The sequence below is a fragment of the Theobroma cacao genome, chromosome 1, assembly GCF_053813885.1.
Source record: "Theobroma cacao isolate CCN51 chromosome 1, ASM5381388v1, whole genome shotgun sequence".
In the NCBI taxonomy this organism is placed as follows: Eukaryota; Viridiplantae; Streptophyta; class Magnoliopsida; order Malvales; family Malvaceae; genus Theobroma; species Theobroma cacao.
This window is the reverse complement of record NC_142639.1, coordinates 40,832,780-40,857,244: the sequence shown is the minus strand read 5'-3', so window position 1 is coordinate 40,857,244 and position 24,465 is coordinate 40,832,780. Positions and strand designations below refer to the sequence as shown.

The 24,465-nt window shown below is 35.1% G+C and overlaps 5 protein-coding genes across 12 annotated transcripts; 1 reads left to right on the top strand and 4 right to left on the bottom strand.

Moving 5' to 3' along the window:
- Positions 1 to 711: 711 nt before the first annotated feature.
- Positions 712 to 4,521, bottom strand: LOC18614317 (polyphosphatidylinositol phosphatase). 4 transcript variants are annotated; one of them, XM_007052021.3, is made up of 9 exons: positions 4,254 to 4,521; positions 4,046 to 4,082; positions 3,657 to 3,847; positions 3,376 to 3,552; positions 3,036 to 3,253; positions 2,616 to 2,759; positions 1,927 to 2,144; positions 1,394 to 1,652; positions 712 to 1,262 (listed from the first exon to the last, which is right to left on the bottom strand). In XM_007052021.3, the coding sequence occupies exons 3-9, from the start codon at positions 3,730 to 3,732 to the stop codon at positions 1,134 to 1,136; spliced, it is 1,221 nt and encodes a 406-aa protein (XP_007052083.3). In that variant the 5' UTR covers positions 3,733 to 3,847; positions 4,046 to 4,082; positions 4,254 to 4,521; the 3' UTR covers positions 712 to 1,133. The 4 variants fall into 4 exon arrangements, with proteins under 4 accessions (XP_007052083.3, XP_007052082.3, XP_017969847.2 ...); XM_007052020.3 differs by having other exon boundaries at positions 3,657 to 3,787; XM_018114358.2 differs by lacking the exon at positions 4,046 to 4,082.
- A 562-nt stretch (positions 4,522 to 5,083) lies between these two features.
- EMB1067 (RNA 2'-phosphotransferase, Tpt1 / KptA family) lies at positions 5,084 to 7,666 on the bottom strand. Of its 5 annotated transcripts, none has more exons than XR_016027633.1 (9): positions 7,323 to 7,666; positions 7,127 to 7,234; positions 6,879 to 7,026; positions 6,419 to 6,508; positions 6,233 to 6,287; positions 6,006 to 6,128; positions 5,828 to 5,915; positions 5,524 to 5,537; positions 5,084 to 5,306 (listed from the first exon to the last, which is right to left on the bottom strand). XR_016027633.1 is itself a non-coding variant. In XM_018113895.2 (8 exons), the coding sequence occupies exons 1-8, from the start codon at positions 7,493 to 7,495 to the stop codon at positions 5,298 to 5,300; spliced, it is 720 nt and encodes a 239-aa protein (XP_017969384.2). In that variant the 5' UTR covers positions 7,496 to 7,666; the 3' UTR covers positions 5,084 to 5,297. The 5 variants fall into 5 exon arrangements, 3 of the variants coding, with proteins under 3 accessions (XP_017969384.2, XP_007052074.3, XP_007052076.3); XR_016027632.1 differs by having other exon boundaries at positions 5,224 to 5,306; positions 5,524 to 5,580; XM_018113895.2 differs by lacking the exon at positions 5,828 to 5,915.
- Positions 7,667 to 8,079: 413 nt separating this feature from the next.
- On the bottom strand, positions 8,080 to 10,161 carry LOC18614315 (small ribosomal subunit protein uS15). The gene is made up of 5 exons (XM_007052011.3): positions 10,004 to 10,161; positions 9,825 to 9,897; positions 8,772 to 8,910; positions 8,500 to 8,686; positions 8,080 to 8,359 (listed from the first exon to the last, which is right to left on the bottom strand). Exons 1-5 carry the CDS (start codon positions 10,024 to 10,026, stop codon positions 8,326 to 8,328), a joined length of 456 nt encoding a protein of 151 aa, XP_007052073.1. The 5' UTR covers positions 10,027 to 10,161; the 3' UTR covers positions 8,080 to 8,325.
- Positions 10,162 to 14,395: 4,234 nt separating this feature from the next.
- Positions 14,396 to 17,860, top strand: LOC18614314 (Leucine-rich repeat protein kinase family protein). Its single transcript, XM_007052010.3, has 4 exons — positions 14,396 to 14,981; positions 15,484 to 15,744; positions 15,881 to 16,750; positions 17,057 to 17,860. Exons 1-4 carry the CDS (start codon positions 14,561 to 14,563, stop codon positions 17,536 to 17,538), a joined length of 2,034 nt encoding a protein of 677 aa, XP_007052072.3. The 5' UTR covers positions 14,396 to 14,560; the 3' UTR covers positions 17,539 to 17,860.
- A 936-nt stretch (positions 17,861 to 18,796) lies between these two features.
- On the bottom strand, positions 18,797 to 21,020 carry CRR4 (Pentatricopeptide repeat (PPR) superfamily protein). The gene has a single exon (XM_007052009.3). It carries the CDS (start codon positions 20,938 to 20,940, stop codon positions 19,027 to 19,029), a length of 1,914 nt encoding a protein of 637 aa, XP_007052071.2. The 5' UTR covers positions 20,941 to 21,020; the 3' UTR covers positions 18,797 to 19,026.
- Between the last annotated feature and the right edge of the window lie 3,445 nt (positions 21,021 to 24,465).

The following is a 24,465-nucleotide window of genomic DNA, read 5'->3' as shown; positions in this document are numbered from 1 at the left end:
TTGATGTGCTCCTATGGCCCCTCTTGTGCATGGTTTTTGTTAGTTCAATTCCTAAATTACAATAATGTTTTTGCCTATAGTGCAAAGAGTTTCTCATGTGCTGAACTAAGACTTAGCTCGCTTTTGCCATGCCTTGACTTTGCATCTACGAGTTAGCTCGCTTGGCTCTTGAGCAAAATAATGATGCTCGATAAGACATCTTTGTATGTATCTTAGCAACCTAATTTGTCTTGTATCTGTTGCTATTCACTGTTGCTGTTATATCCTTTTGAGACTTGTGCAGTTGTGCTGTTTTGGGCTGGAAAGAGTTTATTCTCAAAAACCTATTCCACTTTCACTACATTTTCACTTTTTAAAATGGCAAGAATCTTAGATTGAACAAAGAACAAACAACAAAAGGATGCATGCTGTAGTACCCTTTTACCTAGTAGTCTCTAGAAGTTGTGTGGGCAAGCTTTGTCTTCTTTTTAAAACCATAATTAAATCCCAAACTAAATCTCAACAATTATTTTTTTTTCAGGAAAAACCTGTTATTTTACCTATGTTTCACGTAATTAATGCTCCCCCAACCCTATGGGCCATGGGTTGGCCGAAAACAAAGAGAACCGTATGAGACGTGGAATTAATCACTTCAGGGAATAATAATTGCAAGATGAAAAACATTGATGTTGATCAAGTAAAGTGGCAAGAAAATTGAACTTGGATATCTGATTGAACCAAAACTACAAGTTGTACTAAATTTGTTTACTCAAATGAAGTGGGAACGTTTGCAAAGTCTACAAAATAAGTCCCAAATTCCAGCCTACGTTTCCAGGTTTCAACCCCAAGAAAAGGAAACTGACGGAAGAGAGAGTAAATGAATGTTACATCAAAGGAATTGAAGCCTGTCAATATAGGCTTCTGTATAAATCTCGAGTTTCTCTGCAAGCTCTTTCCAAAATGTATTCAGGAATATCAGATTCCACCAAAAGCTGGGGAATCTACCCCACTGATTAACAATTTCAGGTGCCATTCGAGTGGGTAATCTTGCATGCCACAGAAAGAAGTTTTCCACCCCCTTCCTTTGTATGAAATTAGATGTTTCTTCAATGTCTCATAAGATACAGTAGCTATGCAGAACCAAATGAAATTGCTCAAAAGTCATACTTTGTTCTCCCACTCTTCAAGATGAGGCACAACATATCTGAAATATCAGCTGAAGAACTTAAGAAGTTCCAAGCCTCAAGCATTAGGCGTTTCCTTGATCCTTTAAAATGAACAACCTATATCCAGTAAAGTGAAAATCCAGTCAGTTCATACATTTAAACGCCTTCAGCATGAAACATACTCAAATTAATCCCTTTAAATTTCAGACTCAGCCAGCAACCAAAATTATCATGAAAGACTTAATTACCTTAACATCTAGAGGCATGCCATGAAACTGGCCAGCACCCTCTGGGGGTGTCCAATTATACATAGCACATGGTAAAAATAGCACAGATGCACCATCAATGTCTTCCGTAAAAGCCTGTGCTTTACTAAATCTTTTTGCATCAAAAGAGGGATGGGACTTTACGACCCAGGCAAGAGCTAACTGATCACCAAGCATTCGGGAAGCTTTCATGTATCTGGAACTATAGACTTCGAATACTTTTTGTAAAAAATGTATTGCCCTGAAAGCAATTTCACATTTTCAGCTTCTTCAGTGAAAATTTTGATGCTATGTTGCTTAAATATTATGAGGAAATAAATGGTAGTGTTTCTTCTGGAGCTCTCACTACAAATCATACCCTTCATTGGAAGGAGAAATTCCAAGTTAAATACCTCCCCTACCACCTTCAGCCCAGCTGGCCCATTAAGGTTTAAGTATATAAGTTATGAAAACCAGATTTTTTGAACCCAAAGAAAGACATCCATGAAAGGAGAATAAAAGAGCAGATTCTCAACCTTAAAATACCATCATGTGTACCCTGCACAGCAATAAATCCAGAATTCAGAGGCTGATCTTTGTTGTTCCTGAAGGTAAGAGCCAAGTGGAAATTTTGGTACTTGTCAAATATCTGTCCTAGGTCATCAATTACAGCAATATCTGAGTCTGTAAAGATGAAATGAGTTATACGCCCTTGCTCCTGAGATAGCTTCTCAAGCCTGGCTTCGAGAAAGGTCTACATAGAAAAATGGTAGTTTAACAGATAAATTAGGACACTGTATTTCATAAATAAACAGGGTCAGATGGTTTTGGACTTCTATGTTTGTCACGACTTTAGTTTATGTAAGATAGTGTGTCTTCTAATCTTACTGGCTGCAGTGACTTTTTTTGTGGTAAATAATATAAAGAGAAAGGCAAGTTTTGCAAGCTACGAAATCAACATCCAACAAGGGAGGAGAAAGTGTATAATAATGTTTTATAAGAATAAAAAAAAAAAAGATGGGGTGGGGGTGCAAAAATCATCTTTATTTGAAAAGAAAGAAAAAAAAGGGAAAAATTTAAAAATAAAGCAGATAAAAGAAAGTTTAGGAAATTTTTTGGTCTTAAGAAAATGAAAAAAAGAAATCCTAAAGGTATGATTAATAGAACATATTATAAAAGAACAGCAAAACTTTTCTACCTATATATAAATGCGATGTGCCCTTACAATGTAAGACCTGATTCTTTGAAGCATCAACTTGTCTCGAGAGTATTCACCCTGAATGGGATGCACAGTAACTCTGTTTCGGTGCACTGAGAGATCTGACTCTGGATCAGTCAGAATGATAACATTGCTTTGAGGCATTCGCACCTGAAAGATTTTAATTCAGAACTCCTCATTAAATAATGCTTCCAAGCAATTGACTATAAGTTTCGATTTACTGAATGTATGATACAGATTAGAACAAATCCTGTACATTAAACTATTCCATGATCCAAAAGAAGATAAGTTATAACATTGAATAACAACTCATGTATAAGAGAGTATAGTTCTGAAGCTTCAAGCAAATTAACAGAGATTTCTAATAGACATTTCCTTAAAGAAGCTAGATGAATAATACTGCGTGGTCTTAACTGAAGAGCTTACCTGAATGAAGTTAATGAAGGTGTTCAAAATGGCCATTGACCTATCCAACTTACTATATGAAGCATTCCCAACGGTAACCAAGTTTGATGATCTACTATTAACAAGACTGTCAGGTGAGTTGTTATAAATGGTAAAAACAGTCACAAAGGCAATGCCATCTCCAACACCAGAGGCATGAGAAGGGTTTGAAAAATAGGGCTTGTTGAGAGCTTTAACTCCTGGAACAAATTGAAAACATCAAAAATAAAGAATATTACAGCAACAAATTTAAGAGCTGGGAGCTAAGTTTTTGGGCCCTTTTATCAAATTAATGTACTATCAACAAGGAATTGGCAAGAACCTTGGCATTGCAAACGATTGGGTAAGCCTTCTCCAGCAGCAGGTCCAAGAACCAGATGATCAAATTTCTTGCCATTTTTCTTGGGGACATCTCCTAACACTAAATTCTGATCATCAAATTTCTTGGTATTTTTCTTGGGGGCATCTCCTACAGTCTGGTTCTGGAGCAATTCCAGAACTGAAAACATGCAAAAACAATCATTCTAAAGCATTCAATAATAAACAAGAAAGACATCACAAAGGTCAACAACTGAATAGATTAGTGCAAAAAGGAACAATCACCAGAGAACAAATGAGTAAGGATGAAAATAAGTGGCAGGCAGAAGAGGAAACGACGCCACCCAGCACATGCTTTCATGCCTAACCAATCTTTCAACGATAGGTACTTTCTTTTAATTTATTGCGGACCGCTACTGCATGATCGAAGGGGAAATATTTTCAATGGCACCATTAAATTAGACTAAAACCGGATGCTGCAACAGAAATATTATGAATTACGAATTTAAAAATATGAGAAGCTACAGCTTTGCGTAAATGAGTTATTTCCAAGCTCAATTTACAACCTAATTACCAAAAACATTCGTGAATCCAGCATTAAGACAACTCATAATAAAAGTTATTATGATATTGAAAGAAATCATATGGATTTCAGATCAGGTTCAAGTCAGTACCAGCAAAAGATTCACAACAAGTAACAATGGGAAAACCCTGAGAACCCAATTCAAAGAAGAGTCAGAGGACGTCATGCTACGTATAGGAAGTAAAAAAGGAAAATTCTGAAGCAAGAAAAACCTAACAACGAGAGGCAGTTGAAGATAAAAACAAGTAGTACAGAGAGGAAGTAGAAGAAGAAGAAGAAATTGAAGAGATTTACAAAACCTGGACTTAACCAGTTGGTTTTAAATTTTGGGTGAGTCGACAGCAAAGATCTCAATTCTCCTTCAGGAGTTCACTGTTCATCCAAAATCTGTTTTCCGGTTTTGGTCCGCCGGTTTTACGTTTCTTTCCGGCATATTCCGTTTTTCTGTGTCATTTTTCTTTTTCTTTTTTTTTTTAGGATTTTTATGTGAATGAGTTGAGCCTCAAACTTAAATGGGTCTACTCATAAAGCTAAGATAAACTGTTGCATTGCAGTTTGGGCTAGAGAAGATAATGGGTATATGTAATTGTTAAGTATTCTCGAATAATCAATCCAATTATATAAATTTATTCAATTCGTTTATATAAAATAAAAATATTTTATATTTAGATTTGAATGAAATTCGAATTATCTAATTATATAAAGCATCTTATATTTAGATTTGAGATAAATTCGAATTGAAAATTACAGAAAGTAAAAATACCTTATATTTAAATTTGAGATAAATTCGAATTAAAAATTTATACTCGATTACATAAAATAAAAATATCTTATTTTTAAATTTATATTTAAATTTGAGAGAAATTTGAATAGAAAATTTACTAAAAGTATTTGAGGCATGATTTGTTTGTTACAGGCCGACAAATTAGCTGCCTAAACACAATTTTGTGAGATCGATGTACTTACACAGCTTGAACAGTTCAGGCAAATGGATGCCAAATATATAAATCAAACTAAGTTGCCAGTTACATAATGAAAAATCTCGAGCAATAAATTTTACCCAGTTCCTGAATATGTCATCGGTTGGTAAAGGTAGGGTCGATTTAGCTATGTAATAATGTAGGCAAGCTAAAGTGTAAAGGAAGAAGATCAAATAGAAATGAATCAATGATCATCACACAGATTCAAGAGAGTACCAAAAAGGATCATTTCTAATCCAATTTACAGTGAAAATGGTACAGGTCGTCTATCTGGCCATGATTCTATCTTCTCAAAGTACTTGACAGGTACAACCCCGTCAAAACCTTCAGTCAAGATCACCTTGTTGTCTGAAATGTAAAGCTTCATTCCTTCTGCAGTCATTGATGAAAGAACATGAGAAGAAAACATAAATTTGCTAAGCGAGAAAGAATGGTAAATGTTCAGCTATGACTTCAAAGAATGGTAAATGTTCAGCTATGACTTGAAAGAAGAGTGAGAAAGGCATCATTCGTGGTTATTGCTCCAGTTAGTTTGCGCTGAAGGCAGTTTGCTGACTGCCCGAAACTTGAGAGAAGTAAGCATGGTTACCTTCCAGGGCTTTTCTGACATTAAGAAAGATCAAAACGTTAACATCTCGTCTCATACCTGAAGAGAATAAAAGTAGAGATCGTCAGAAGCCATCTACAGCACTAAGTTCACCAAGAACTGGATCAGTCTATCACAAAAACTACCAAATAATGCTCAAAATTTGCTAGTAGCTACCATCACATAGAAATCACATCACAAAATTGGAAACTTAATAATCCTTTAATAAGCTTTAGCATTAATCCTCTGGTGAAATGTAGATAATGCATAACAGTCATAATACACCCAATCAGTTTGTCATTTATACCTAGCTGAGATATTCAAAACAAAGAGTGAAAAGAAGAGTCACACGTGTAGTTGCTAAGACCATATGTCAAAGTCCAGAACAATCGCATCTGATTGGTTCAAGAAAATCAAAAAGAAAAGGAAAAAAGATGAAATGTCACTAAAATCATTGTGCAAAGAGACTTTTAATGATCTCTCACCACTAATTACTTCACCATCCGTTGGTAAGCCGCTTGAGAAATGGACATGCAATCTTTTCATGCGCTTTAAACCAGACTCCAAAATTGATTCCAAATTTCTCTTATAGGTTCCATGTACACATACTGCCACCTCAAGGAAAATAAAGAGAATCAAGCGAAATAAAAGACATAAAACAAGAATATGAACCTGAGACTGAGAGACATAATAATTGACATGGTATTCTTACCTTGCACTTCATCAGCTGAAAGGATTTGTTTTAATAAGCTTTCAGACTCAACCGTCTGTCAATAGCACATAAGAGTCTTCTTTTAGAAAGTGCAGACAAAACATTAATTAAGATGCTCAAACCAACAGCTACCCAAAAACTAAAGGGAAGGGCACAAAGGAATTGGGGTTTTAAAGGATTCATCACCGTTACTGTATGGCCCTGGTTTGCACGTATCAAAAGCTCCCCATTTTCCTCTAGAAGGCTAAATCGTTGCTTATTATCCTTGCTAACAGCCTCAAATCAAGAAATAAACAACCACAAAAAAATGAATTATCATTGGTATATCAATTTAGAAAAGTTTCTTTTTCTTTTTTTCTTTTTTGGGTGCAATATAAACATTTTCCTTCTAGTGATACTGTTTTCCACTAATATTTTGGAGACTTAGAACGTAAATTCCTGGTGGCATCTTAAAGATTTCTTTATAAAACTAAGAGTACCTAAAGAAGCTATTTTCAGCACAAAAATTTCATGCTGCAAGGACAGAAATGGGAAAGTTTCAATCACTCTCCAGCATTAACTTTCACAATATACTGAGACTTGAAGACAGAAAACAGAGAATACTCTCAACAATCAATGCAGACGAGAATTACTTCACAGAACTTACCTCCTTGATGTCATCGACTGTGTGTGACCTTAATGGAATATCGGCAAATGTTTTCAAATTCAGCTTCAGTAAATCTTGAACTTTGACATAACCATCACTCCGCATATTTAAATTTAGTTCAGTAGCCCTATGTCGCAGAATTCGTGTCCTTAAGATATTAAAATCATTTCAGTTGAATACGCACCAATGATAAGCAAAAGAAATGGTGAAAAAAAAATGAGAAACTGTTAATCTGAAATGTTGCTTACAAGAGTCTACCAAGTGCATCAATTTTGTCCTTGCCGCCGCTACCACCGCCACGGCCTCTGGATCCTCCTCGATCACATTTCATCTCTTGACCTCTTCCTCTACCTCCGCTGGCAAAGCCCAAAAAGATAAACAACATCGTTACAACACGATTAAATCGATTTTGGCTACGAACTTGCGCCCAAATGTTTAAAATACCTTCTATTGGAATGAGCAAACGAAGAGAAAGACGACGACGTAGTGTTATTAAGGTTCGTATTCTCCATGAAAGGCAGGGCGCGAAACCTGGGGAGCTGAGAGGGGACAGGTGGAAGACGACCACCGCAATAGCGCAAAATTCGAATACCGCCGTTGGTCAGGCTAGCCCACATGCGGGTGGATTGATGCTACGGGAACTTACTTTAGACGAAGATGATGACGATGGCGGCTGGTGATGATGATACGGGGCGCTCGCGGTGCAGAATGAGCAATGGTGAAAGCATGGTCTTTACCCTACACGTGGCCCTTCGCAAACTCCTTTGGTGGTGTTTGGTTATAAAGATTTCGAAATCAATGTAACAACAATTTGTCATGTTCATACTTAATTCTCATGCCTAAATACACCACTACCATATTTAGTTGACCAAAAATATAAAATTCTTAGTTGTCAAAACCTATCTAAATTAAATTATTTATGAAATTACACATTAGAATTATAATAAAACAAATTAAAAACAATGTATAATTAAAAAAGTATTTACATCACATTAATATTCAAATTTTTCACAAAAACTTTTCAAATGGGTTATTATCGATTGATTGATACCAAAAACCATTAGTGATCAATTTACAACCTCATTAACAAAAACCATTCGTGAATCCGGTCAGTTCATAATAAAAGAATTCCGTTTAAAGCTATGAGATTAAGAAGGGATATTGAGTGAGGCCCAATTTGACAAATTCTAAACCAAAAAGATGCAAGAGAAACAAAACCAAGTAACAACCACTAAAATATAAGATTCCAAACACCAAAACATTTCAAATAAAAAAATAAAATTGAAAATTATTCTGATAAACTAATTTCCCCTCTAAGTATCTCAATTTCAAATCATAAGTGAACAAGTTCTTTAAAAGCATTAATGTATGTAAGAGCAAAAGTTCCTGCATATCCAGAGGAATGTCAAGTGAAACGCGCAGGAAGCTCCTCCAAAATGTGCCTTCTCTAAGCCACAAGAGTGCTGGCGGTGGTAGACTCACTGCATAAAGAAAGTATGTATGTTATGATTTGCAAGTTACGAGTTATGACCAATCCTGAAATCAGATTAGAGGCAACAAACACCATCACATTTGCAAGTTATCAAGAACATCAAAGGGCAGCAGGGACACAAATACTCACTATTTCCACACAGGTGGCAGCTTCTTTGTCTTCTTGTAATAGCGGGCAAGGCGGTGGATCCTGCTCTCAACCAAGATCAACCTAAACTTGGAATCCTTGTCTTTCCGGTTCCTCTCAAGATGCTTTCTGATGGCAACGGCTTTCTTAATCAGGTGGTACAGATCCTCAGGAATTTCAGGAGCAAGACCTGACAAAAACAAAAGGATGAATTGAATGTTTATTTTCAAACCTGAAGAACAATACAACAAAAGACAATGTCAATGAAGATGTACCATGGGCTTTCAGTATCCGCAAAATCTTGCTGCCTGTAACACTCTTCACCTGAGCAATCCCATGAGAATCTCGGAGAATGACACCAATTTGAGATGGGGTCAAACCCTTCTTTGCAAACTTGCAAATGTTCTCCTCGACCTAAAAGATGAATTCAAGATTAATGAATATCAACAAAAAAGAGCACAAACTTTTCATACAGAGGGAATAAACTACAGAATTGGGGGTATTTCAACTCCACATTGCAGGTATGTAAAACAATAAAAAGTAGCCCTTAGAACATAAATGACAAAACATAAGAAATAGTAAGTGGAAAATTAATTAACCAGTATTAATAGTGCATCCATTGAGCACTAAAATTTCTGGCTACACTTGTAGGATAGATAAACCAGAATAATATCTTCCAGGAGAACATAATAACCGAAGACCGAAACAACTAAAAGGTTTATGTCACTAAAAAGAAAAGAGGGGTAATCCACCAAACTACCAACAAGAAAGAATCAATGGCCGTTAGAATTCAACATTCCAGAAATACATATATTGAAACATAACTAATGCACCATCAAACTTAAATATTAACCATTGAAAAATTGCTCCCACAGCAAAAGATTTCTCTCAAGCCATCTTTGGCTGTTATACTATTTAAACCACGGCAAATTTAATTTTATGATGCTACTAAGAGACCAGTTTAAAATGTTAGCTTTACAAGACATTGAAGATTAACTTTAGACTTTAAGCGGAGCATTGCCATTGTGTTGTAATCAATGTGGACAACGACTATTCCCTGTACAAAATGAAATTTCCATTGATCAAACATTTAGCTCTTCTCTGCCACTACATTATCTAATCAAATAGGTCTTTAGGATTCAATTTACATAACGGATTAAAAGAATAACTTCACTAAAAATTAATAAACATAATTTGGCTCATAAATGTAAAAAAAAAAAAAAGAAACAAATTCTCTTTCAACATAGAAAACAAAATAAAAAACCTATCATTGATTTCTAACTAAAGCAAAAAAAAAATTAAGAGCAAAACTAAAATAAGTGACTCACATCTTGTGAAGAGATCTTCAACCAACTAGGTGGAGTCCTCTTGTAGGGCAAAGCAGATGCAGAGATACCCTTACTACACAGAGAAAGTCAAATCAATCATACAGCAGTTAGAATAGATTTCACCGAGATAATCATAGAATTGTTTTCAGACGATGATGAATCGAGTGTTAAGAACAAACCCTCGGCTGTGCATACGACCCATGGTTGCAGAGTTTCTAAGCTCGGCTGCTTCTCTAAATCACTTCTGCTTCTGTCTTGCTCCGGAGCGTAAGAAACCCTAGAATCAAAATGGTGGCTCGGGCTAGGGTTTTTAATCTTCTGGTCCTTTGCTAGAGATTTATTGGGCCTCTTTCCCCGATAGAGTTAAAATGGGCGATAGCCCGTTAAGTTGTTGTCTTTTTAGCCCGAAAAGGTTTCATTGGAAAAATGGGCCAAGAATTTTATTTTCCAAAGAGTGATGGGCTATACTATGAAGAGAGAGGGCACATATTCTTTTTGGTGGTTAAAATAGGTCAAAATTTAATTAATAAGTGAATTAGATTAAGTAAAAGTTTATATTTGAAAAGATATGATTGGTAAATAGTGAAAGATACATATTTATATATCTAAGACTCATTTTATCTCTAATTAATATGGATTTATGATATTTTACCTTATCAAATTATGCAACGCTTTTGTTACATTAGTTCTTTACCCATAAAGGTGAAAAACTCTTACACTAATTCGAATTTATCTCAATCTTCATATTTCTTATGGGGTTCTACATTAATAAAAATTTGAATATATTTTTATACCATTTGTCATCGGTTTATATTTTCAACTTAAAAAACATGTTTGATAAGTCTCATGTTTATATATCTAAGACTCATCCATTCTCTTAGTGACATTGTCATTTTGCTTATATATTATTTGTTAATTATAAAATATTAATTTCAAATGCATAAAAATAAATTTATTTTTAAAAATAATTTTATTTTAAATTTATTTATTAACAAATCATAATAATTGATTTACGGATAATATATAAAATATAATATTGATAATGTTTCTAATTTAAATTCTAATTATTATATCAAACGTCCTAATTATGAACCAATAAAATAAAAAAAAATATAATGCTATTGTCTTTGTCAAAGGATTAATGTTGGAGATGAAGGAAATCCAACTTAAATAATAGAACTACAATAGACCTTTTCCATCTCCCAATAAAACAAAGAGACCTTTCCATTAGCATTGGTAAATTCGGTTTGGCCCTTTCGCTGGCAGTGTAGGTGTCCAATTGCCCTTGGACGGTGGATGTTTGTTCACATGATCGGAAGAGGGAATATAAATATAAAAAAATTAAAATGGGAAAAATAAAAAGAGAGTTGTCTTGTCTCCTAAAAGGGTTTGGGAAAGTGCAATAATGAGAGGCAAAACTCCTTTATACTGTTTTACTTAGCTTTTTCTTTTTCTAAGGCACCTTTACAATGTTACCATGACTTCCAGATCCTTCTTGTTTATATTAATGCCATGAAAGAGTTTTGCAAAGTTGACTTGGTTTCAAAAAACTTAGTTCCCATCTGTTTGAAGCTGAATAATTTGCTTAATTTAAACACGAAATGGCTTGACATCGAGAATAATCTAAACTCAAAATAAGTTGAATAAAAGATACTTAAAATGGAATTATTTGAATTAAAATGACTCTAATTTGAATTATTTTAAAATAAAATCAGTCTGAAAATGATCTGATAAAAAATTATTGGAAGTTGTTTTTATCAGTAACCCAACCCTGACTTGCTCAACTTTACCATGGAAATTCGAAACATCTTTTTTTCCAACTCACCAATTAGGATAGAGTTCAGTATAATTATGGAGAGAAAAAGGAGAAAATCTAGATTTGTGTGACCTTTCAAAGATAATGGTTTAGTAGACAAAAAGATGGTTAACGTGGGGGTTGGAAAAGCTAGAGACTTGACTTCGATTCCCTGTTGGTTCATGCCTAAACAGTGAGGATTTGGTGTGCCAAAGGCATCAAAAGAGGAGGTTGTTGGACGTGTGATTACAGATAAAGACGAGCCATGTCTTGTCTAACATTATTTGCTTCAACCTAGGTCGTTGGTGCATTATTCGAAAATTACAAGTTCTTTTAAAGTTCAGCTTGTCTCCTTCCCATGTCACGTTACTACTGCTTGTCCGAAGAGAATCAAAGCCCCTCGGACCTGAAACAGTGTTCGATTATGGCATTTTTTCGTTTCCCCTTGTTGTCCCCAGCATTTCAAAATTTGGGGAGGAAGTATAAAAGCTGAAAAGCTGGAGTACACAGGAGCAAATGAAATGAGCAGTCCAGCAAGGATTGAGACTGTTGCTGAGTTTCTTCAGACAAAAGGCTGCACAGGTCGGTATGCTCCATCATCTGATGCGTAGATTTTAAATGATGAGAATGGCAAATGGAGAATGAAAGGCTATGATTTTCGACACAGCTGACCATCCATTTCACAAATCCAATCATGATTGGCAAATCCCACATCCCTTTTTTGAGAAGGTGGAATGATGGCTGCATAAGTACACTAAAATACAAGTAACTAAAGCATAAATGAAGGAAAAACAAGACCAGGAATTTGAATTCCACCAAAAAAAAGTTTGAATTTCAACTGGTTTTAAATTTACAAAAAAAAAGGAAAAAAAAGGAGAAAGGAACGAAATTTTGGCCTTACTTAACAGTGAGGTGAGCAAGTGGTCGTGGTGGTCACCCCCGGCCCAGAGAGAACTGACACAATGTAGAGAGTGGAAGGCCCCCACAAAATCCGTCCACTTTGATTTTTGCTCAGACAGGTTTCGAATTAATGGGGTTTCACAGTTTCACTGGCTCGGACGAGGGAGACTTGGTCCTCAAGTAGTATGGGACAAGGAAGCATTAATTTTGAAAGTTCACATGAAACCCGAACAATGGGTAATTCAACACCAATCTCCCATTTACGTAGCTAAAAGAGAAAATGGAATAGGGAAACGGAAGAATGTCTTGGCTCACGGGTTTACCCTGTCATGAACTCATGATCGATTTCATTTACAGAAAAGGCAGAGTAACCTTTTGGGCTAAGCAGTGAATTAAGCCATAGGGGTACCTAGCAAGTAAGTGGGAGGTAGGGGAATTCAATCTGGTCATCTAGCTGTCATGGTATGGGCTGCCAGCTTCAGCTTTTCCAAAGAATCCCAGTCCACCGTCACTCCTTTTTTCCTCGTTGGGCATAGAAAGAAAAGCAGGATGTTGATCATTTTTCCAGACAGCAATATTCAAGGGATGGGATGAAGTTCTCTTGAAAATGACCATCTCCTAACTTAAACAAATCCTTTCCGGTAAGAAAAATTTTCACTTCTGTTAACAGCTAAGTATTATCATTTTTATTTGCTATTTAAGCTACCATTAATTGATCTCTCCGACTTTGTGGACTCTTCATGCGAAGACTAGTACTCCCTTACTCAGGCTTGCCGGTGGCCCCCAAGGGTTCCAATGCTTTACTCAAATTCATTCTCAACATCTGGAAAATTATTGTCCTTTGTTTTTGTTTTCCCCTTTGCTTAAACAAATAGTCAGCACAAAATCCTAAAACCACTGATTGCTAAATTATGAACTACAATGCATGTGGTCCTCACCTATGATATTTACAAATGTTTAGCTTGGCTCTACTCTCCAAGCTACGTGAATGTTTTAAACAAAATATGAAAGAAAAAGAAAGAATATTTTTTGAATGTTTCAAGATTAATTTTTTTAATTTTTAAATATCAAATACTCATTTATATATATTAATTATATTTTTAAATTAAAAAGTATTGAGCATTTATATTGTACAAAAAATTCAAATTTTAATATAAAATATATTAAGTCAAAGTTTTTATCTTGGTTTTTGTAAAAATAATAAAAAACAAACATTTAAAAAGGGAAAGAATAAGTGTTTTAATCTTTTTATCATTATGTACCTATGAAGGATTTATATTTGATATTTTGTCAATTTATAAATTTCATATCCTATCCAAGAATTAAATTTTGTTATTTTATTAATAAATTAATTTAAAATTTAAATATTCATAATTTTAAAAAAAATTATTTTAAAAATTTAAAAAATTTTTACTTTACATATTAATGAGATGTCATACAGAGTACAAATATTATTATATTGGGAGAACATTAATTACAAATCCATTTGAAAATTTACCAATTATTGTGCTCTATTTCTTGAGCTATTTTGCAACGAAGAACCCATGTCTATAGCAGGACAGGCCCACAGTCAGCCATGCATGATCAATTTTCAAAATGATGAAATTATTAACACTTTTTTTATATTTTATTCTTTTTTTGAGAGAAAAAAATTAAAATGAATAATAATAATAATAATAATTCACTGAATCACACTGCTAAGTGTTGTCTGACGTGGGGCCCATGGTTTTCAAATCCTTACCTAACCAAACAGCAGCCCATTAGAAATAAAATTACACCTTTACCCCAAAAAAGTAAATAAAAATACTTAAAAGCAAGTGGAACCGAAGAAAAGGAAACGACTTTATGTACTTGAGCTCCCTGCGGTTATTACTTGTTGTAGTATAGTTTTTTGTTTTGTTTATCTCCATTTCTCTGCACTGCCACCGAACTCAAACTCAAGCAACTTACCTTAAAGGATTAAGCAGATTCGAATCTCACTTGACCTTGTTTTTCTCACACTCTCCCCTCCCATTTTCCTTCTCTTTCCTTCCAACCAATCATGTTCATGCCCCTCTTCCTTCTCTTCCTGCTTTCTCTCCTCCCGTTCTCTCTCGCTTCACCAACTGAACGTGAGCTTCTCCTCCAAATCAAGGCCTCGTTGGACCCACAAAACCGGTTCTTGTCCTCGTGGACTCCTTACACCGACCCGTGTAGCAGCGGGTCATTTGATGGGGTGGCATGCAACGAGGAAGGCCACGTGGCTAACATTTCGCTGCAAGGAAAGGGTCTCTCCGGGCAGATACCGGCCGCTCTGGGTGGTCTCAAGAGCTTGACCGGCTTGTACCTGCATTTCAATGCGTTGAGTGGGGGGATACCGAAGGAGATTGCGACTCTCAGTCAACTCAGCGATTTGTATCTGAATGTGAATGACTTGTCCGGAGAGATTCCTTCCCAGATTGGCAACATGGCTAATCTTCAAGGTATCATTCTTATGTTTTGCAGGGAGAAACAGATAAAATGGTTTGATTTTGTTGACTGTTTTCTTTTCTTTATGTGTGTGTGTTTGTTTTTGAATTTTTGCCGGCGGCTTATAAATTAAGTTGGCATTTAATTGCATTGGTTTGGGTACTTATGTGTCATAAAAAAGTTTGAGTCTTGTCTGAGGCATTTAAATCTTGATTTATTTCATGTGGTTTTCTTCATTAACTTGGTTGATGTTGTTAACTTGTTTGGCCTACAAAGTTACATTTCTAAAGTAATCATCTTTGATTGATCCTTTTACTCATCTTTATGTGATTCAAAAGTAAAATAAACATCTTTAGATCTGTTTGCTTTTGCAGCAATCAGTTGTTTGTAGGTTCCATATAGAAAGAAAGGATTTTTGCAGAAAAATTTCAGGGTCTCTGTGCTTTTCTTGTCTGAGATGAAATAAATCCATTGATATAAACTAACTATGAATCACTTTGGATCTTTTGGTTGCAGTTCTTCAACTGTGTTACAATAAGTTGACTGGGAGTATTCCTACGCAGTTAGGTTCTCTAAAGAAGCTTAATGTCCTTGCTTTGCAATACAATCGACTAACCGGTGCAATCCCTGCAAGTTTGGGGGATTTAGAGATGTTAACAAGGCTGGACTTGAGCTTTAATAGCCTTTTTGGTCCTGTTCCGGTGAAGTTAGCCGATGCTCCCATGCTAAAAGTGTTAGATATCCGCAACAATACCCTGTCTGGCAATGTACCGCCAGGTGATATAGTCTCTACTCTCTCTGTTTGAAACTCATCCTTCACATTTTTGTCTTGTCTTAATGCTTTGTAATCATGATGAAAGGAATTCTAAGTTTTCTAACTTGTCTTTTCACTGTCTCTGTGGATGGAATGCAGTTCTGAAGAGACTGAACTCCGGGTTCCAGTATGAAAACAATCTTGGCCTCTGTGGTGTCGGGTTTTCTGACCTCAAAGATTGTGCAGATTCGGGCAAGATATATAGAGACAGACCTGAACCGTTCAAGCCCAGTGGTCTTAACAGAACGGATATCCCAGAGTCCGCCGATTTACAACCTGCAGATTGTAGCAAAACTAACTGTTCAAGGTCATCCAAAAGTCTAACAATAGGTGTAATCTCCGGCATGGTTGGAGTTGTTCTTGTGTTGACAGTTGCAGCACTTTTCACATTTGCATGGTACCGCCGCAGAAAACAGAAAATTGGGAGTGCTTTTGATACTTCAGATGGTCGGCTTAGCACTGACCAGGCCAAGGAGGTTTACAGGAGGAGTGCCTCGCCCCTAATTAGTTTAGAGTATTCTAATGGGTGGGACCCTTTAGACAAAGGTCGGAGCGGGAATGGGTTTTCTCAGGAGGTTTTTGAGAGCTTTATGTTCAATTTAGAAGAAGTAGAGCGTGCAACTCAGTGCTTCTCAGAAGTGAATTTGTTGGGGAAGAGCAATTTCTCAGCCATCTATAAAGGGTTCCTAAGAGATGGGTCTGTTGTTGTAGTAAAATGCATTGCCAAGACAAGCTGCAAGTCTGATGAATCTGAGTTTCTGCATGGTCTTAAGATATTGACCTCATTGAAACATGAAAACCTTGTGAGATTGAGAGGTTTTTGCTGTTCAAAGGGAAGGGGGGAGTGTTTTCTCATATATGATTTTGTCCACAATGGAAATCTGTTGCAGCATCTTGATGTAAAGCCGGGCAGCGGGAAAGTTCTTGAATGGTCCACCAGAGTTTCAATCATATATGGCATTGCCAAAGGTCAGTTATCTTCTTCCTCATTGAGATTGTACAAATATTTTTTGCTCAGACATTTTGATCTATGATACGGTATAAACATTAACCTATCATCTTTTCTTAATTATGGAAATTTTTAATGTAATTGTCGGATAACTGGAAATGGGTAAAAAATAATTCAATTAATAGAATTTATGGTTGGGATAACGTAATCTTTTCTGAGGAAGATTTGGAAATCCTATAGAGGAGTTTATTGAAACAATTACACGATTTTCGACTTGTTCCTCTCTGACAATTTTATGCATACTGGGATGTGATGTTCATAACTAGGTATCGGGTATTTACATGGAAGCAAAGGAAGCAAACCTGCTCTTGTTCATCAGAATATATCTGCAGAGAAAGTGCTTATAGACAACCGATCCAATCCCTTGCTCTCAGATTCTGGCCTGCACAAGCTCCGTACAGACGACATTGTCTTCTCCACTCTCAAAGCTAGTGCTGCGATGGGATACCTTGCTCCTGAGTACACTACTACTGGCCGTTTCACTGAAAAGAGTGATGTCTATGCATTTGGTATGATTTTGTTTCAGATATTAAGTGGAAAACGGAAAATCACTCAACTGATCCGCCTTGGTGCAGAGTCATGCAAAGTTGAAGATTTTATTGACATGAATCTTGAGGGGAAGTACTCAGATTCTGAGGCCACTAAACTTGGTAGAATTGCTCTGCTTTGCACCCACGAATCTCCTAGCCACAGGCCATCCATGGACAATGTGATACAAGAATTGAGTGGATTAATGAGCAGTTCTTGAAGTAATTCGAGTTATCGCCTCAAATTTTCAAGTGGCCTGGGGCAGGATGCGGCTATTACTAACCTCTGGTTGATGTCATAACCGAAGCACTCCTTTTACTGATCGTATCTAACTGCAGTGTCCTTTCCTTGAGGACTTGAACTATATGTGAATGTTAAGCACGTATCATTACGTTGTAATTGGATGTGAGAGAACCCAAAGTTAGGGGAACCTGCCTTCCGATTTGTATCCATTTAATTTCAAGTTATGAAGCAAGGCTGTTTCCTATGTTCGATTGTTCCAGTCCCTCTAGATGAGTAATCATAGTTTCTTCTATTATTTACTTCATTAGCTAGGTGAGAAAAGAGAAATAAAGTTACGAGATAATTAAGGGAAATGCAATGATTCCAATGAAAGATGTTGGATCTTTGAGAACCACGGAAAGCGCACAGTTTGAATCTGGGTAGCTGCATATTGACCTTTTGAACCTCTACGTACTGACACGTGGTAAGACATTTCTGTGAGGTGCTTTTTCTTTCTTTTATGAAAAGACAGTGGATACACAGTTGGTAAGGCAATGGCGAATGTCATCCTTATTCGTCCTTTCAGGACAGAATCATTTGCATCTCCGAACACGTGAAATCCTGGAAGATGACCCAGTCACCCAAAAAGAAAGTAAAAGAATTTTTGTGGGAAATGTTGCAGCACCAGAATGGCCAGCTAGCTTAGCTTATGGACAAATAATGACTGGAAAGAAAGAGAGCAAAGCAACCCCACCCCTGAAATCATAGCAATGATGTGTCTGCATTTTAACATTTTAACTTCTGTTACAGTACTAGTAGTTATATCTATGCTGGCGGACTAGAGTGATTAGCATAATCAATTACAATTATTACGAACTTCGATGGATTTATGCAAAGGGACAAAATGATTCTTACGAGGACTTGCCTTTGCTCATTTTCCTTTGGATACCTGTGAACATTTTTCGTTCTTTTCATCCTTTTACTAGTAACCCAAGAATAACTGGTGCTTATCTCTGGCTCATCCTGGAAATGTAGCTAATGCCACTATCTGGTTAAGCGAGTTCGGACAAGTCAAGGTTGTTCTTTAACTCTCCAAGCAGGGAAAAAACTCATGGGTTTTCACCAAATGTCTCAAAGAGCCTGAATATTCTCTCCAATCTTCTTCCTCTTGAAGAAAAATTAGAATTTAGACAGAAGGGAAAATGCTGATGGCAGTATAGTCAATAGGCCAGACATTAAGAGTTCGAACATTGGGGTAGACAAAAGAAGAAAAAATCACTAATATGATATTGGAAAAAAAATTAATTTCCATAATTACTTACATTTGACTTACATTAATTGAACAAAATACAGTTGGTGTCCAAAATGTTTTAAATAAGGCAGCTCGTGAAGCTGGTAAAACTAGGTGTTCTCCTTGCTACTAAACCTACACGAAGCAAGCTCCTTGTTATCCACAATTGATTTGTAGGTGTTCGGCGTTTCCAACCTAACAATGATGTCCACAAGGTGTGACCACTGAATTGGATATTGAGAAACTACCCAACAAAGAATAGATCTCCATAACTTGGGGATGGGACTTATCTTGCACAAAGAACTCATGAACAGTTCCCTCTAGTTCAATCCAACTACAACCGGGAATTTTCTTCAGGTTTCTCTCCTTCATCCTCATCCTAACATTACTAACAGCACTCCACATACCGAGACCAGCATACATATTGGATAGAAGTATATAAGAACTTGAATTACAAGAGTCCAGTGAAATTAAATGCTCAGCCACTGGTTCTCCAACATCAATGTTTTCATGATTTTTGCAAGCACTAAGCAAAGACCTCCAAATCACATCATTGGCTTCAATAGGCATTTCCTCTATAAATTTTCTTGCTTCTGCTATCTGCCCTGCCCGGCCAAGGATGTCAACGATGCATCCATAGTGTTTCAGTTTTGGTACCATTTTGTGAACTCTTCTCATGATGTCAAAACAAATCAGACCTTCCTTCACCAAGCCGGCGTGTCCACAAGCATTCAGCACCCCAATATATGTGATATCATCAGGTTCTACAGAAAGCCTTTCCATCTCTATGAGCAAACTGAAAGCCAATTCACCCAAGCCATGAATGGCTAGCCCACCAATCATAGCATTCCAATGGTCAACACTTCTATCTTCTATACTCTCAAAAACCAACATACCATTCTTTACACTGCCACATTTTGAATACATATCAATAAGAGCAACGCCAAGTCTTCCACTCAAAGAAAACTTGTTCTCCTCTAGATACTGATGTATTGCCAACCCTTTGTCGATGCGCCCTAATTGTGCAATCGCTGAAAGAACAATCAACAATGTGGCATTATCAGGTTGCAAATTATCATCCCTTTGCAAATGATAAAATATTTCTAAAGCTTCTGAACAATATCCATTTTGGACATAACCACCCATCATGGCATTACACACAACAACATCTCTTTCCGGCATTTCATCAAACAAACGCCTAGCTAGATCAATCTTACCTACTTTAGCATATCCATTGATCATATTAGCCCAGCTGACGACATCCCTTTTCGGCATCTTAACAAACAAAGCCTGTGCATCTTCCATATTCCCACACTTTACAAACGCATTAATCATCGAGTTCCACGAAATCAAGTCCCTATCAGGCATTTCCTCAAACAATTTCAAAGCCATAACCATCCCATATTCCAATTGCGCATAACCACTAATCATAGAATTCCAAGTTATCAAATTCTTATCCTCCATTGGCATAAATTCAAACAACTCTCTTGCCAGATGAATCATCCCCGTTTTAATATACCCATCAATCATCGAATTATACGAAACAGAGTCCCGCCTACACATTCTATCAAACAATTGGCGCGCATATCCAACAAATCCACAGCGTAAATACAAAGAAATCAAACAATTTTGTAAAAATAAATCAGACCCAAAATTCAGCTTTCTCAACAAGCCATGAACCTGCATTCCTTCCTTCATTAAGCCCAACCGAGAACACGCTTTAAGTACCAAAGACAACGAGAACGTATCAAAACGAACCCCGTTTTCAAGCATCAAACAGAGCACAACAAAAGCTTGTTTCGCGTCTCGCCCGTGCGAATACGATTTTATGGCTGCGTTCCAAAGAAAAGGGTCCATTTCTTGTTCAGGGGATCGGAAAGCATGGTGCGTGAAGAAGACATGGCGAGCAAAGTCGACAAGGGGACAGAACGGTGAAGGAGAGAAAGCGAGTACGATTTTGGTGGTGAGAGCGAGGCTTCTGATGAAACCGGTTGTTATTAAACGCGCGTGGATTTGGTTCACGTCGTTCCAAGTCTTGCATTTCGGGAGAAGAACGAGAGTCGGCAGCGCTGAGTTCCAAGGCTGGCTTAGATTCGCACAGCGAAGCATTAACTCTGGTTTCTGGGTTTTAGTTTCAGCTCTGGATTCTTCCAATCTCTTGTTAGATATTTCCCGTGTTTCAGATTTCGTCACTTCAACGGTTTTCAACGACCATAACCCGAACCGGTTACAGATCAAACGACGTCGTTAACAAAACGAAGTTCAGATAGGCCCAGTTAAAGCCCTTAAGAGGTAACACAAAAGCCCATAAGCCTATATAAAAGGCCACATCAACTTTTATTCTGATTTGGCCCCAAGCCTGATTTAACTATAATTTTACTAATTATTTTATTTACATTAATTTTAATTAAAAATCATTATTTAAAGCTTATTAGGTGAAGCAAAATATTTTGCTGATGCAAGCTTGAGTATTTTATAGCTAGATAAAATTTCAAATTATAAAAAAATATATTTCTCCATTCAAAGTGAGTGTACCATGATTTTGGAGTTTATGTTATTTTTGACTCATTTGATCATTCACACCATATTAGGTAAAAGTCTGATTGTGTTTGTGAGTGACAGCTTAAATTTTTATACGAATATGTTTTTTTTTTTTTTTTAGAATTGAGGGAAGGGGATTGAAACTCTTCTTTTTAAGTAAAGAAATGATATATTAATCAATGAGTCAAATACTCAAATGCTTGGTTGCAAAAGATTAAAAATCTTTTATTCTCACTTAGTGTTCCGTTTGATATTTCTTTTATAATTTTACACCATGTCTCTATTCTTATGTTATCAACCGAAAACTTTTATCTTTAAATCTCAAACCCCTTTAAAACCTAATATTAAAAGCAAATAACTTAACAGAAAAAATGATATTAATATAAAAATTCACTAGAAATTATGATAAAAAGATCAAACAAAACACTAAATAGGATATATAAATGATTTTTATTCGCAGAAAGTATAAGAAATAATATACAAATTTAATTAATGAAATATTAACAAATTAAGTTACATTTCGATTATTTGTTTATATATATATATTGTAAAAAATAATAAACAAATTTAATTAAAGACATGCAACTCTTTAAATGGTGGACACAGCTTATCTATAAGTAGTAGTTGAAACTGATAAGATCAAGCCAAAATTTTAATCAATTGCTTGGCTTATCAGGTGACATTGAAACATAAACAATAATCAACTAATTATAAATGATGAATTAACTACTCAGAAGCTGACAAGCTGTTGCATTCACCTACCTCATATGCTTGCAAGCTGAAAGAAATAAGTTGCCTGTCGCAGTATTGGACCCTTTCAACAAAACGTTGTCTCCTTTAATTTTTTTTAAATATATGAATCAATAAAATTAAGACAGCCCGAAATGTTCAAATGAAATCATTTTTTTTTTATCGATAGATAGTGAGATCTATCAAATGAAATCATTTTAAGTAATATGTCCATAATATCTTAAAGCAATAATAGAAATCATTCAAATCACCATTAAATATTAATATCATATCCTATCGACGTTAAATATTAATTTTTACAAATTCATCCACTCAATCATTAACGTCTTTAAAAATACCTCGATATTGTTAATATTAATCCCAAACTTATTAATCGATCGTTTTATAGTGCAAGTAGAGGGGGCATTGACCTAGGGAAAGTCATAATCATGATGTGTACCATTTGTATCCATCTAATACTAGCAATTTGTTCCCAATGAAGGCTTTCAATAATTAGGCGTTTTGATCAAAAGAGTAATTAACTCTAATTAAATAAGCTTGGATTCGCTTTTTAATTAATTGAAAGCTTATATCATAGTCATCAATCAAATATCTTAAACAATAAAGGGTTGAGATTGTTAGATTTTTCTTTATAATATATTGGTATTAGATCTGATAATTTTAGACACGATACGTTAACACGACACGAGAAGATACGGGTTAAATAGGTTTTGGATTTAGTTTTAATATGTTTCGTGTCTGACACGTCAAACACGTTGAAAATACATTTAAACACGTTTACTTAATCGTGTTATCGTGTTAAATGTATTATCGTATTTAAACGTATATATGTGACACGTTTATTAATCTATTTAAAATTAATAGTTAAAGATATTTTAACTTAATATAAATAATTTTAAATAATTATTTTAATAAGTTTTTTTAATTTTATAAAGGTGATAATGTAATTATTATGATTGAAAATTATGAATGATTTTTGATATTATTAGTATTTGAAGATTAAATGTTAATGATGTATTTTATCATATTGTATGATAATGAATTTTATATATTTTGTTTATATTAAATTTTATTATATTTGATGTTATTATTATTTTTATTTTATTATAATTATTTTTATAATTATAGATTTTAAATTTAAATAATAAAATTATATTTAATTGTAAATATTTTTATTTAATAGTATTAAACATATTAATCGTGTTAAACGTGTTATTAATCGTGTTGTGTTGTATATTAACACGTTTTATAAACATGTTAATCGTATTATGTCGTGTCATGTTACATGTTTATTAAACGTATACGTGTTCGTATTTTAAATTTAAAATACGAATATTAAATGTATTATATTCATATTTAATCTTAACGTGTTTTGTGTCTAATCGTATCTGATACGCTTACGACATAAAAATACGACTTATCATATCTAATTAGTACATTTCAATCTATTCAATGTATGGCTTTACAACATTAAAAGGTGTGTATATGCATTATTTTATCACTATAAGGCTGCGGGAGTACTCGAAATTCTCACTTTTGGACTTTCAGCATCATGAAATATATAACTAGAAATTTATTTTTTATAATGTTTATATTAAAAAATTGAATCTTTATATTATAATTTTTCAAAAAATTTTAATAAAATATATCAAAATAAAAAAGTTGTCTTTACTTTTATAAAAATAAAAAATAAAAATTTAAAAATGAAAAAAAAGTATGATGTTAAATAAATTTATATGCTATTAAGTCGAGTTTTCGCTAAAAGAAAATTAAAAAACATGAATGATGAAAGTTACGTGAATTTCTCAAAAGAATGGATAAGGATTAAGAGGCATATACGTTAGTTGGTTGGCTTTAAATTGGCCGAAAAATAGTTCAGTGGGTTGGTTGCATAGTCGTAGCACTACCTCATGTTTCATCATTTCATCAAAGCCCTTTTTCCAGTTCAATTATTAATCATTGACAAAGTTGAAGCTTTCCGTACACGAAGAAGGATCGCAAGAAGACTAGAAATCAGTTTTGAAGCGAGCTGTGAGCAATAATAATCCGGGTTGCAAGTCAGATGGGACAGTGCATACGCCATGAGCATCAACTTGCAGCTGGATGGTTTGCTCAGCAACCGTAATCCCCAGCTCACTTGGAGCCTTTAGACAAAAATTCTTTATCAATGTTATCTAGTACTCCAAGTTGAAAATGTTGGTTCGCTAGCCATCTTCTTCTCGATAAATATTGATTAAAATCGAACTAAAACACTTAAATACGTTCTGCCCAAGCCGACAAACAGATAAAAATGGATGGAAATGAAATTAGATTTATAATTAAATGGCTTTTATTTCCCAACTT

Coding starts and splice junctions, on each gene's coding strand:
- LOC18614317 (XM_007052021.3), bottom strand. CDS start 3,732: ATGAAAGCATGTGCTGGGTGGCGTCGTTTCCTCTTCTGCCTGCCACTT. Junction 3,553..3,656: donor CCTTACTCATTTGTTCTCTG/GTGATTGTTCCT, acceptor GCATGTTTTCAG/TTCTGGAATTGCTCCAGAAC. Junction 1,263..1,393: donor GCATGCCTCTAGATGTTAAG/GTAATTAAGTCT, acceptor TACTGGATATAG/GTTGTTCATTTTAAAGGATC.
- EMB1067 (XM_007052012.3), bottom strand. CDS start 7,495: ATGTGGGCTAGCCTGACCAACGGCGGTATTCGAATTTTGCGCTATTGC. Junction 7,027..7,126: donor GATGCACTTGGTAGACTCTT/GTAAGCAACATT, acceptor TAATATCTTAAG/GACACGAATTCTGCGACATA. Junction 6,288..6,418: donor ACCAGGGCCATACAGTAACG/GTGATGAATCCT, acceptor TGCTATTGACAG/ACGGTTGAGTCTGAAAGCTT.
- LOC18614315 (XM_007052011.3), bottom strand. CDS start 10,026: ATGGGTCGTATGCACAGCCGAGG. Junction 8,687..8,771: donor GCGGATACTGAAAGCCCATG/GTACATCTTCAT, acceptor TGTTTTTGTCAG/GTCTTGCTCCTGAAATTCCT. Junction 8,360..8,499: donor CTGCCACCTGTGTGGAAATA/GTGAGTATTTGT, acceptor TTCTTTATGCAG/TGAGTCTACCACCGCCAGCA.
- LOC18614314 (XM_007052010.3), top strand. CDS start 14,561: ATGTTCATGCCCCTCTTCCTTCTCTTCCTGCTTTCTCTCCTCCCGTTC. Junction 14,982..15,483: donor CAACATGGCTAATCTTCAAG/GTATCATTCTTA, acceptor TTTTGGTTGCAG/TTCTTCAACTGTGTTACAAT. Junction 16,751..17,056: donor CATATATGGCATTGCCAAAG/GTCAGTTATCTT, acceptor GTTCATAACTAG/GTATCGGGTATTTACATGGA.
- CRR4 (XM_007052009.3), bottom strand. CDS start 20,940: ATGCTTCGCTGTGCGAATCTAAGCCAGCCTTGGAACTCAGCGCTGCCG.